This window comes from Macrotis lagotis, chromosome 1 (genome assembly GCF_037893015.1).
Source record: "Macrotis lagotis isolate mMagLag1 chromosome 1, bilby.v1.9.chrom.fasta, whole genome shotgun sequence".
Lineage (NCBI taxonomy): Eukaryota > Metazoa > Chordata > Mammalia > Peramelemorphia > Peramelidae > Macrotis > Macrotis lagotis.
In genome coordinates, this window is record NC_133658.1 from 864,413,435 (window position 1) to 864,427,760 (window position 14,326).

General features: G+C 41.1%; 1 protein-coding gene across 1 annotated transcript in view; it reads right to left on the minus strand.

The window, feature by feature from the left end:
- Positions 1-14,326, minus strand: part of ARID1A (AT-rich interaction domain 1A) — a 93,439-nt gene that overhangs the window by 45,054 nt on the left and 34,059 nt on the right. The window contains exons 2-4 of the mRNA XM_074218011.1: positions 5,185-5,397; positions 3,164-3,610; positions 2,143-2,259 (exon numbers count right to left, since the gene is read on the minus strand). Of these exons, the coding sequence (XP_074074112.1) occupies positions 2,143-2,259; positions 3,164-3,610; positions 5,185-5,397 (777 nt within the window). The remainder of the gene's footprint in view (positions 1-2,142; positions 2,260-3,163; positions 3,611-5,184; positions 5,398-14,326) is intronic.

The following is a 14,326-nucleotide window of genomic DNA, read 5'->3' on the forward strand; positions in this document are numbered from 1 at the left end:
AATCTAACAAAATTCCAGAATAGTCAAAAGAATTCTACCACCCTGTTTTCATCACCTGTCAATGAGATAAGGAAATAGCATATAGAAACAAAGGCTGGGATGAAGTACTAAAGGAACAAAAATCTATGATGCCTGGATCTGGGTCCCTTTTTATACACAGACATCCTACAGATGATATGTCTGTTGAAGATAAAACTTCCATTAAACTGGCTCCATTAGGGCCATTCACATCTAGAATCATAACTGTTTTTCATCAATAACTGCCAATCTCTTTGAAAGATTCTTTGCTTTGGTCAGATACCCATCAGATTTCCTACCATGGAACCACAACATCACATTTTATTGAATAAAAATGGATTTCAATTGCAAAAATCTACCATTGTTCAAGTCTAAATGATGTATAAGGCACGGTGGATAATGTCAATGAAGCTTATAGAAACACAGAAAACATAAACTCCAAAATGTGGAATAAATTCTTAGACTGGGCCAGAAGTACTCAAATAAGACATCCAAAAGTCAACAAGAAATTAATTCTGGTTCCTTCTCAGAAGGACAAATGAATATATCACACTGTTCTAGGTTCCTATTTCCAATGCATCTCAAAGAACTTTCCCTAGTCTGATTTTAGTCTTTATTGTTATAGTAGTCTCACAAACAAAATGTTTGTTTCTCCAACAGTTTAATGTTTATATTGAAAAGAAGTCTCCTGATTAAGCAAGATCTCATAACTTAGGAAAGGATTAGGGGAACTGGCCAGCAAAATTAATATCATCAGTGGCTAGTGCCTTCCCCAAATGGGGAAGGTTCTCCGCTATCAGAGAATTCTATTCTAGTTGAAAGGGAGTGAGATCAGGGACTTGTAACCTTTTTTTGCATGTGTCACGTGCCCCTTTGACAGTTTGGTTAAATCTATGAAGACCTCCTCAGAATAATAGTGACTTTAAATGCACCAAAAAGAAAATGTGTGTGAGTTTATATATCTATATCTATAAATAAATCATACATAAAAAAACCAAAATTTTCTAAATCAAATTCATGAACTCCTCATTAAGAACCCCTGAATTAGAGGGGCAATCCTTAACCCAAATACTATAGGTACAAGGGAAGCAAGAAAGACTGAAAAATGAGAACTCAAAACTACTTAAGAGAGGGAGGCTAGAAGCTAGAGACAGACATCTAAGTTACTTACAGGATCCTGAACCAAGGAGCAATTCAAACATTTCTACTCTAGCACACATGTACAGAACTGGGGAATAGGAAGAAAAAGACATTTTTTTGAAGGAAACAGGAGGATGGGTGATTTTATGTGTGCTACTCTCATTAAGACTATCTCACCATTTGCCAAATGCCATCTCTTCATCTTCAGCAAACAAGATGATAGTTGGGAGACATAAGATTCTATCTAATTTATATTTTGAAGAGACTGCTATGATAAATATCCTCATGAGACTATTTGTTCATTGACAAACATGAATTAAGCATCAACTATGTATACAACATCTTATTAAGCAGGCATATAACCTGGGCAAACAGAGAGCATTTTTATATCCAATCATGTTCAAAATGCCAAATTCTGGAGAGAACTTTGATTCTATCCCTTAGCTGAAGGTTGAAGGCTGTAATCAATGAGGGAAAGAAAACTAAGAATTTTCTCAACTGGGAAAGAAAATGATGAATGAAAAAAGGCACATCTTTACTTGAGCCTGTGTTTGATGTGTCTGCCATGTCTGATACTGTGGCAGCCCTAGAGCAAGAACAAGGAATAAATAAAACATCATTCAGATAGCACCCCAAGGTCCAAGTCTCTGGCCATAGTAGACTGAAGTACTATTACCTAGAAAGTGCATGAGAACTCTTCCGTGTGCACGCGCATACGTACGTGTATGTGTACACACACACACACACACACACCCTCTCTACCTCTCACCTAAACTTTCAAAGCAAGTATTCTCCATTCATTTACTTCACTGAAAGTCACCATCACCACAAAAGTTCACTTACTCCTAGATTCTTGATTCAAAAATAAGAACATTTCCAGTTTCTTTCTAGACTCCCTTCTTGTCTTGCTTAATCTCTTCTTGCTTGCTTATCTCCATATATATATATATAGATAGATATATTCTTAGACATAGGATTACTCACTGGCAAGCTAGAAGGTCTTGATTGAAGACTCAGGTTTATATCTTCTTGCCCTCCTTTACTGGAAGCCATTGAAGGGGCTGAGGATGCCTGAGACCCAAATGAGTCTTGAGATAATTCCTGAAACATAAAGGGCAAAAGAAATAGGCTATGAGACTTGAAAATATAAAATACTTTATATCAAGCTGATATATTCTTAGGGAGAAGAGACAATGGGTAGCAAAGTCTTTCTCACTTTTTTTTCCATGTGTGGGGTGGGGAAGGGGATGGAAGAATTACCTAAATTAATAGATCTCAGAGACAAGGCAAAGAACTAACCCATGCCTTTCACAGCACAAATATCAATAGGTGCAACATTTCTTCTAAAGGCATTGCTGTTTACTATCACCCATGTTAATAGAGGGACTATTCTTTGGGGCCAGATGTCACAGCCCGGAAACCTTCAAAGAGAAGCTATGAATAAGGCTTATTTTTAATAAACATGGGAGCAAGAGAGAAGGGGAGAAGGAAAAGAAGAAGGGGAAGGGAAAGGGAAGAAAACAAAAATCAAATTGATCCTCAAAGGAGAAGGTTTTTGCTCCAATGAAGATGTTGAAAAGAGTATGTCATGGGCTCTGAAGGCAATCCCCAAAAAGGACTCCCAGAGCAATAGCTACATCCCTATAACAGGTATGTATACTCTCTCAAGGTAGGTATGACAAAAGGTGAAAGCTCTAGAATGTTGTTGTGCTTTTTTACATCAGCCCCATTACTTTTTATTCCTAACCTGCCTGTGCAATCTTGTACTGCCCTGTTTCTTCGCCAGAGCTACAGGGCTTTATACAGTTAAGAAGGTTATACTTTTATTCGTCTAATCAATCCAGTTAGCATGTTTACTCAAAGTTTAATTGGTTTTTAAGTGCACATCAGAGAACCAATTTGTTTGGCAAAGTTCTGATAATGTCAAAGCTTAAGCTGTCAGCTGTCAGATGATGTTCAGTTGAGGAGGAGGAGGAGAAAGAGGAGCAGAGGAGGAAGGTCTTACCTGGGGAGGAGGGAAGCGCTGCTGGGAATAGGCAGTTTGTTGTGGCTGCTGTGCCTGGGGCTGGGGGTACGCAGACTGCTGCGAGAGGGCTGCAGAGGCTGTCTGCTGAGGTGGCTGCTGCTGGTAGGGTGACTGTGCCTGCTGTTGGGAGTAGGGGGGCTGGCTTTGGGGATGCTGTTGTGCTGTCGACTGCTGCTGGGGATATGGAGATGGGGACTGCTGATGAGAAGGCTGGGATGGCTGCTGAGAGTAAGGAGGCTGGGATGCCTGGAGCTGGGGTGGCTGGGACTGAGGCTGCTGTGGATAGGAAGGCTGGGCATGAGGAGTCTGAGATGGTGGTGCCTGGGAATAGGGCGGCTGCTGTGGATGAGGACTTTGCTGGTTGTAATATGGACTCTGGCCCTGCTGGCCATACCCGCTGGGACCTTGCTGACCATAAGGAGGAATCTGTACAAAAAAGAGGAATTTTAAGCTTAGAATTCAGGAGAAGTTGTTCTGAATAACAAACCTATATTTAAACCACTCATTTACTACAAGTCAGGTTCAACAAGTACTCAAGTGATTTTAAAGAATAAGAAGTCCAATTTTTACATGTATAGGAAGCAGCCTTGTATACCAGTTTAACAGACTGAAAAGTCAGGGATGAATAATGCCGACCCAGCCACTATCTTAGTACAGAGCTCAGAAATGCCTTCATTTTTTTCCCCTCTATAAAATAGACAAAGCAATCCAGTGGTCTGTCCCACCTTCTTTCAAGGCACCATAATGGGTGGAAAAGACTAGAAAGAGCCCTCCTCCAAGCACAGTATAGAACCCATGGGTAGAAATAATGGGGGAGACAGAATGGTCTAGTGGGTTGGTTCTGAACATCAAGAAGACTCCCTTCATCTGTCAATGACCTCAAAATCTCTTTCACCCTAGATCTATCATCCTATAAAACTTCCCTGTGCTCTACAATCCTAACAAAGGGTCATCCAACCTCTCCTTGAACCCCTCCAATGCCTGGTAGGCAATGAAGCAGAGGGAAGGATATAGAATCGGAGGACCTTGGTTTGATTACACCTCTCTGTCACTTAATCCCTATTGGGCAGCAGAGGCATGACTTCTCTGGCCGTCACTCCCACCGTCCATCAAAGGGAGGGGAAGGACTAGATGACCTCTGAGACAACCCTTCCAGTTCTAAAATGATGACCACGACCTCCAGAAATAGCCTGTTCCATTTTTAGATTGCACTACTTGGAAATTCTTTATGTTGATAGGACCCTTTGGTCCTAATTTTGTTCTTTGGGGCTAAGTAGAATAAATGTAACCTCTCTTTTATATGATAACTTTTATATGTTTCAATTATCCAGTTCTAATTTTGTTAACAGAAATTACCTCCCTTCTCAATCTTCCCTCTTACTTAACTGTCCCCTTCTAAAATGTACTGTTCTATCATGGAGAACAAATGTTCTCGATTTTTTTAGCACAGCCTCCAGTCATGGGATTATAGGATTCAGAGTAGACAGAGATCTTTGATATAATCCAATATTTTACAAGTGAGGAAACTGAGGCTCAGATAAGTCACGTGCTCAAGTTCTCATAACTAAAAGAACTAGGATTCAAATTTAAGTAGTGACTCCAAATCTTGCCTCTTTTTTTTTCTATATCATCTTACCCCATTCCCCATTCCAAATCTCCTTCAAAGGGTAGGATGCACATTTAGAGTCATTTTCCCCTAAGTTGGATCTATTTGATATAGCCTCCACCTTTTCACACATCTTCTTTTATAGCCTAAGAATGTCTACGCACAAGTGCACACATACGTTAAAGATCTAGTATGTGTCCATAGACCAGGGTGATTCCTTGGTCTAAAACTGACCAGGCTGCCATGGATATAACAAAGGCCAGCACTTTCTTGTTAAATACCTTAAACCCATTAAATAGTACAGGTATCCATGAAATTCCATGTCTTACTTCCATAGCTGTAGACTATTCTACTCAACAGTAATGACGATGAAAATAACCAAGTCCCTAAGTACCTGCTGTGCATAAGAGAGGCTGCCCATTGTACTCTGCGCCCGGCCTTGCATGGTCATGGGGTACCGCTGAGGAGTCTGGGATCCATATGGCTGTCCTGGGTATCCATGGCCTTGCTGTGGTCCTGATGGAGGTCCCTGTTGTTGTGAGTATGGGTTACTGCCACCATATGGCTGAGGTCTCATCTTGCCCATCTGATCCATTGGACTGGATGGCTATAAAATAAGAAAGTGTTGTATTATTAATAACCTTGAGCACTTAAAAGATACATACAACCACCAACCCAAAATATAAGTTCACATTGGTTCAGGGCAACATGCCCTAATGAGCCCATGTGTCTTATTGAGAGTGCCTGCTAATTCTGAGATGGTCACTGCATGGACCTTTCAGATCAACCCTGCCTTTTAACATCCTTTCCATCTACAAAGCTCAATAAAAAAAAAGAGTTCAATCATAAAAATGTAGAACAATTTATACAGCCATACTAGAGCACGAAATCAAATCAAAGATTTCCTCAGTTGAGCAAGAGGATTGTATTCTATTAACAAGCAAAGTCTGAGCAGTCTGGGGAACAGTTAGTCATTTTGCTTAAGGTAGCCAACACTGACCCTACAAAACTGTGGCTGAGGATTCAAATATGTGAGTGTCCAAATGCTTCCAATTCCTTTAGTAGTTGCAATATACACCCCACCCCTGTGCACATCTGTAGCCTGTCTTCACTACAGTACAGGCAGTTAAATTTATGCCTCCTTCCAAATGAGCAACATGGCCCAGTTACAGTTGCTTAGGGAGTCATAACTTTGAATTTGACTCTAAGTTCTCAATCCAAACTCTGCATTAACGTAGCTTCATCTCATATCCAAGTGTTTGAAGGGGCTGGGGTCAAATTTTAAGAAAGAAAGAAAAAAAAAAGATGGTCTACAAAAGCATACAGCACATTATTGCCAATAAGGATAGATCTTAAGACCTCTTCCCCCACCCAAGTTCATTTGCCAAGATGTTTACATACAAACATGCATTTTTAGTTCCTCCTCAGGTAGCAGGGACAACCAAACAATTTCAGCATCTTAGCATGCTTTCCCTCACTCCAACTAAATCTGCTACAATTTGCAGATTCCACAAAGATGTCCTCCTATAGCAGGATTTTGGGGTCAAGGGCCATGCTACTTTATAATATATTGGTATTTTTAAAGGGAAGTTTTTCTAGTATGTTAGAAGTTTTGCCCTTGAAGGACAAGTTTAAGCCCAATTATACAAATTTGTTTGTATGTGTGTGTGTAAAAATAACAACACAATTTAAAATTAGTCCTAGGATAATGAGGAAGGAAGGCAAGGGGAAAAAATACAACAAGTAGCAGGCAGGGTGTGCAGTTAGGTGGCAAAGTAGATGCAGCACCAGCCCTAGAGTCAGGAGAACCTGAGTTCAAATCCGGCCTCAGACACTTAATAATAATTACCTAGCTGTGTGGCCTCGGGCAAGCCACTTAACCCCATTGCCTAGCAAAAACTTAAAAAAAAAAAATTAAACATTCCCCATTCTGAAGTTCCTTCTAGCACTAAGATTATAGAATTAAATTTATGTTACTAATAAATGAAAAGTCATGAACTCTAAAAATGATGCTGGGAAATTCAACCACACTCTCACACTTTAAGTAACTTTTATTCATATGAACTTCTCTAGAATATTAGCTAGTAATTTACTGAGGAGGAAAAAGATATGTTATGGGTTTTTTTAAGGGTTAAGAAAGAGGAGAGGACAAAAGAAGAAAAAAAGACAACACGAAAGGAGTTGGCATTTATGCAGCTAAAGCAAAGAAAGAGACATCAGCAAAGTCTTGCTTTCCCTTCAATTTCTTTTTTTTTTAAGGTTTTTTTTTTTTTTTTGCAAGGCAATGCGGTTAAGTGGCTTGCCCGAGGCCACACAGCTAGGTAATTATTAAGTGTCTGAGGCCGGATTTGAACTCAGGTACTCCTGACTCCAGGGCCAGTGTTCTGTCCACTGTGCCACCTAGCTGCCCATTCCTTTCAATTTCTAAACTTCTATTATACAAGAGACCTGGGTGAAAACCATCTCCCAAATCACAACTATTGCACAACTATTACACAATGTTAATAAAGTTGTGATTCCATTAGCTTTTTTCCAACTAAACAATTCCCTGTCAGTATACCAGAAGTTCCAATAATATTTCCAATCTTAATTTCAGCGCTGTGCATATCCTTTTGGGACTAATTTAGGAGAATTTAGGTTTAATAACAATTGGACTAGCAAGTAATAAATAGTATGTGGTTTTCCCTAGACACACCTTGGCAATGGACCCAATTTGTCACCATACCCTTTCTATAAACAGTTCAGGTTTACATAGCCATATACTACAGTCCAGTCCTTACCTCACTCCTTGCCTGCAGTTGGGCAGCCATATGGACTTGGGCAAGTACACTCCATTGAGTGGAAGAGCCAACATTTCTATAATGCTTTAAGCATTTTCAAAGTGCATTCTATGTTATCTTTTTGTGAGGGAGGGACTGTTATTATCCCCATAGCTATAAATGTCTAGGGCAGTGTTCTCTCAGACTGTCTCAAATTCAGTCCACCTTGGAAAGTCCCTTAAGGTTAAAAGCTCAGCAAGGCCCTTTAGAAACAGGACTGATGTGACAATTCCCTACCAAACATCAAGGGTGATCCTCTAAACCACTTGCCATTTTGGAAACACCTCCAGCATTAAAAACAGGAAGAGACTAAGAGTCAAGAGACAGAGACGGGAGCTTTCAACTTCTGCTCTCAATCATGAGCCTTGGAAATGTCATACCCTATCTCTCATCACTAGAATGACCAGACAAGTCCAAAGGCCCCTCCTACTTCTGCCATTCTTTCAGACTGTCATTCTTCTGCTCAAGAGCCCCAAGAGCTCTCCAAGGCCCACCCACCATACAACCATTTAAAAAATGCTAAGGTTTGACCTGAGACAGGTGATGCACAAAATTCTTTACACTCCGTTTTGGGTTTTCAATTTCCTCAGTTATAATTGAGGGAGTTGGACAAGATAAGCACTGAGTTCAAGGGAAAAAAATCCTCTGATCACTCACTGGCTCTAAGCTGGTCAGTCTTTCTTACTTTCAGGGCCCTTATGATAGATGGACTTATTTCCCATTCACATTATGAAAATTGAGACTAAGAGATTATTGCCTAGTTCTAGGGTCACTGCCTTTGTGGTTAGCACCTTTGCTTCAGGTTTAGAGAGTGCACAATCAGGTTCCTACACCCATCTCCAGTCTTATTTCTACAAAACTCTCCATTCTAGCCCAAAACAGATGACTAGCCATTTCACAGTCTGGTGTCCAGAATATCCTCTTCTCATCTCTGCCTTCTCTTCTCCATTCAGTTGAAAAAGATCCCTTCTTCCTCAAGTTTCTCTATAATACTTAGTCTAGATTTTCTTTCTCCTTTTTAATCATACTTAACTTGCCTATTACATTTCAAGCACTTGGGGTCACAGTTGGTGTCTGTGCTTGGTCCATAAAAGACATTTATTAAACATTTGTTAATGCCACATGCAACTCTAGGCTCCTGCATCTTTCCCAGCTCTTTGCTTCTGTGATGCCCACCTTAAGGACCTGCTTTCCTTTGCCAAGCCATCTCCAGCAATTCCAGGGCACACCTGAGTTTTCTCCCCTTATCTGAACTGTACTATGTGGCACTACACATTTTAGAGCTTACAGGTAAATTAATGGAAATGATTAAGGAAAAACTGAGTGAAGTTCTAAGAAGTTAGAAATGGGCCATGGGTATCTTCTTTACCTAATACAGTGACAGGCCTCCACCAGGAACTCAGACTGAGGTTACAAAAACAGCATCATTGATTATGATAAGTCAAATGGGGGGGGGGGGCCGCGCCTACACACTAATGATAAAAGCAGACCCTCTGAGGTGGAAAGGACCATTCAGGTCATTTTGTTCAGGAACCTTCCGTCTTATAAGATGCCCAGTCCTTGATGAAATTGGAGGCAGGACTGATAGTGAATTCCTGTTCTCAACAAGAAAGGTCATTTCATTTGGGGATACCCACAATGTCAAAAAGTCCTTCCATATCTGGGAGGCCAAGATTTGTCTTCCAATTCAAAGGCAGTTACCTAAACAACCAATGTCTATTTGTGAGGGTAGAAGAAAGAGCCTAAGTAGCAGAGAGAAGAGAAAATCTAGGAGGGAAGAACCTAGAAGGACCACAGGTCTAAGCAGAGAACACCTGTGTCCCTTTCCCTGAATCACTGCTTTGGTCAGCAATATGTTTTCTGAAGTCCTATCAGTAACTACTGGCCTTTTAAAATTCACATAATAGAACTGAAAGAGACCTTTGAAAACAATGTCAAAGCTAGAAGATACTTTGGGGAAGAGTTATACCAACCACCTCACTTTACAGAGCCAGGAAACAGGTCTCTGAGCTAGGCAGTAACAGAATTACAAAGTCAGCTGACACCAAGAGGGCTCTTTCCACCTCACCACAGCTCCTTTGTAGGTTTCCAGTGATCTGGATGCTTTACCAAAGAACTGATACACCTTGTGGGGAAAGCAAAAAAATCAATCAACTTCTGGATCTCTAGCATTCTGACCGCTATACTTTGGGAGCTCTTTGAATGACATGTGACTTCAAGAAACTCTTATTTTATTCTTGAAGAGGTCAAAGATTTCTCTTCCCTTCTCATACATACACTTGAAATCTGAAGAGTTTATATCATGGAACATATAGCCTCAGAAACTAAAATAAATTCAATTAAAACACAATTACTCTGGTCTTGTCAACCTTAACCTTATCTAGCTATAACAGAAAAAGAGAAACAATCTCAGTTCAGACTGAGAACAAACTAGTTTAAACCAGTACGTGTATGATCATCTCTGCTTTATGGACGAAGAAAGTAAGGCTCAGAGAACTATGACTTGGTCAAAGGCACACATAAAAGAAAGAACAAAACTGGACTTCAAGTCAAGTATCCCAATTCTTGTCTAAGGCTTAGTCTCCACTAAGTGACAAGGGGCCCCAAATCCTCCCTAATCAGCTTTGGAACTGGCCATCATAGACCAGACAATTCCAAGTACAGACAGAAAAAAAAAAAAAAAGACAGGAGGAAGTGCCTGTTGCCCGCAGGCACGAAAGGAAGAGTCAAGGGACAGGAAGGGAAACACCAGACCGGAGCAGCAAAGAGCTGGAGATTCAACTCTGGGACTGACATAGAGGAAATCCTTTCAATGGGAAACCACAGGAGTAGATTACTGTGATTACACTTCAAAAGCAAAGACTCTGCCACAGAGAGACATAATGAGAGGAAAGCGCTGCCCCCTTGATCAGGGAAGTCCGGGGGCCCCCTGCTACACACTCTCAGGCATTCATAAAAAAAGGAATGGAGCCATAAGAAAGCTCCCAATCTCCATCTCCCGCTTATCTCCCTCCAGATCACCAATCACGTGATGAACTGCTTGCCAAACGTAGGGAATCAAAGGCTGCCAGTTTAGGGGCATCAAAGACAAGAATGCCTCCTGAATTTGCCCTTTCTGAGATCTAACTTGTGGAAAAATATCCAAGACAAATTGCTTCTAGGTTAAGAGCTGGCATGGTGAGTTTTAACTCTGAGAAAACAGATCAAGAACACCCAAGTTAGAAGTCTCTGAACTGACTGGCTTATGAAAATACTGTCACAGAAAGAGTGATAACTCTCCAAAAAAATTGCCATCCTTTTGAGGGCAGGGATGATTTCATCTTTTGTCTTTGCTGTACAATAAATATGCCTTGAATTGAATTCATTCCAAGTATTAATCTAATATTAACTATAAAAGGCTAGAAAACTAGAATTCAGAAGGCATCAGGGAGTGGCATATGCTGGACTTGGGAGTCAAAAAAATTTATCTTGAACACAACCTCAGACTCCCTAGTTGTGTGAGTGTGGACAGGTCACAAAACTACTCTTCATCAAATGTTGACAATCTCTATAACCCATCATGGCATAGTAAGGCTCAAATGGGAAGATTTTGCAAATAAAGTGCTTTGTAAACCTTAAAGTAATTATAGCAATGTTGATTGTTGTTGCTATTAACAGAGTAGAAAGAGCACTGGACTTAAACTTGAGAGATATATATATCAAAATATCAACTCAAAAAATACATGTGTGTGTGGCTCTGGGCAAAGCCCCCTGACCCATCAGGTTTGAGATTTCTCATCTTTAATAGGAGAGCTAATGTTAACCTCACAGGGATGCTACAGATAAACATTAGCTAAATAAATGAGTCATCAGACTGGAGTTTTTAAATGAGCTACATGAAAGATGATTTACTTTGAAATTCAGAAATTAAGCCTGGAGAATCAGAGGTAAAAGGGAGAAAAAAAGATGCTCTGAAAGAACTAGACTATTATACACATGTGAGCACCTCCAGCTTTACTGAAATAATGACAACTACCTGAGGAAAGTCCAAAGGACCCAGTTAGACCTGATTCAGAAACAGAAGTATAAGTAGGAAGGAGAAATGGCCAGGAGGATTAGCACTATGGTGAGGACACAGAATCATTCCCTTTGAAAGGGAATTAAAAGAAACAAGAGATGTTTGCCCTTAGGAAGATCTAGAAAAATTGTGACTCTTCTAGTATACTGTTTTTATTATTATCATCATCATTATTATTTTCTTATACAATAAATTCAGGAATAAATTGGAGGCCCAGAATGAGAAATGGCATTTAATTAGAAGCCCAAAATTCAAGGGTACAGTTTCTGGCTTCTTCTAGTCTTGATAAAGTAACAAAACTGTGCTTCAAGTATCTCAAGGGCTAGTACATAAAAAAAGAAATCTATCCCTTGTGCTTGGCCCCAAAGGGGCCACAATAAAAACCAATGAGAGAAGGAAGAGATGTAGACTAAAAAGAAACTGTATTTAGCTCCATGTAAGGAAAAAATACTTTGGAGTTCTTCAAAAACACAACAGATGACTACTTTTGTCAAGGACAATTGTTCAGGTAGTTGGGTTTCAATGACTTGAAGAACCAAAGGATATGTGAAGAGGCTACAGAAAAAGTCCCAGTGCTCAAAACCTCAGGGAAATGGGTTTGGAAACTGCTAAAGGGTGGAAGTTCCTATATCCTAGTGTTACCCCTGGAACATACCAGAAACTGCACCCAGCAAGTTGGGACATCTAATTAAATGCCATTTCTCACCCTGGGTCTCCAATTGATTTCTGATTGAATTTATCATGTAACATAAAAACAATAATAATAACAACAATAATAAAAAGTCCCTGGCTCTTTAACCAAAAAGAACCCCCTAATTGATTCCCACAGTAATTAACCTGCATTTTACCTCCGAGAGCGGTAGTTAAGGAAGTCGGCACTGCTATTTATAACTCATCTCAAATTGAGGGCAGACTGCCTAAAATCTAACACATCCCAGCTGTACTCCTGTTTGAACTAGGGCCAAGGGAATTTTTTAAAGCAATCTTGGCACCGAATGAATGACACCAACAGTATGAGAGCACAAGTGGTTGTGTTGTGGTGACGTAGCAGGGGAGGTGGGATGGGAAGGGGGGGCCGGGGGCCTGGGATCCCTTCTCTTGCAGGCTTGGCTGCTCACTAGGGCCCTGTACAGTAAGCTGGGAGCCGCCCACTGAGAGCCAAACACAGGAAAAGACTTTTCCTGTGGAACGCCTTGAAGTGAGAAACACATGGCTAATCTGAATAAACGCGAAGCCACTGCCGCCCCTGCCAGGAAGGTTAGTGCTCGTAATCTCTGGCCATGAGGCTGGCTGCCGGGGAGGACTTGGCCTGGCGCCTGAGAACCCACAAAGAGCTGGGAGAACAGATGGGGAAGGACCCCAGCAAAAACAGCGCCGGGGCACGTGACCTGCCACATGGCCCCGCCAGCACAAACTATTGTCTAGCTGCTGAATTCCTTCCCCTCATACAAAGCCATCAGGACCCTCGTCACAATTTTAGAGATAGGCAGCAGCTGGACACTCATCCCTTGCTAGACCCTTCCCCTCGAAGCTCTTAGGAAGGGTGGAAAAAGAAAAGGTCTTTCCCACCTCTTACAGTGACTTGCGAGTTCCATCTGCTCCCCATGGCCCAACTTTGAATGGAGTCTCTAAGATAGAGAAGGTATATATCTCTCCCCACAAAGAGCATGTATCTCCTCTGTGCAGCATCCCAGCCAGCCTTCCCCAGGTCTTCACCACATAAAATACAGACTGTTCAAGTAAGTTAGCTCTGACCACCTGGTTCCTTGCCCTGCCACATCTCACACCTGGCCTTCCCTTGACCGTCTAAGTCCTTGGAGCTGGTTCCATCCTTCTTCAAAACTCAGCCCAAGAGCCACCTTTCACAGAGCCTTTTGAACTTCCCCCTGCCAACTCACTCCTCAGTTTTCCTTTTGTGTCCAGTCTATTTTCATTTGCATATGTCCATGTTAGAATGTGAACTCTGGGAGGGCAAGGGGCTTTTCATTTAACATAGCATCTGACACACACACAGAGGGTATCTAATAAATTGACTGATAGGACCTCAAAAGGCAGTTTAACAACCTCCTTTTAATACAAGAGGAAAAGAGCCTTGTGGAAAGTCAAACAAATTCCACTCCAAATCTGGTTTTCTCCTAGACTACCATTAACATAGCTGAGTTTCTTTAATTCTTTCTTTCTTACTTCTGTTACTTTCCTGATTTAAAGGATAGGTAAGGGTCCCTTTTCCTCAGAAGAAAAACGTAAGCATAGGAAGGAAACTTGGCCTTAACTAAGACCCACTATCTCCTTGAAAGAGTGATGAAACAAGGGAAGTGGTTTACCTAAGACTACTCAGTAGCAGAACAGAAATTGGGGATGGACAGTTAGGGGAAGGGGGAAAGAATGGTGGAACTCTTTCCATTACAACTGATTCAAGACTAATCATTAAGGGAACATAACTCAAGGGAGAACTTACTAACTCCCTAACCCCACCATCCTCCAACTGAGGAAGCAACATTTTTATTTTGTGTTTTCATGTGTTGTGTGCACGTAAGGTGGGGAGTGGGATGGGAAAGAGCCACACCATGGGAAATTGTTCCCATTATCATCTGTGGACTAGATTCCTTTCTGCTGGTCAGATGTCAGTTCCTTAGTCATCCTAAGCTTCCTCAAGGTTA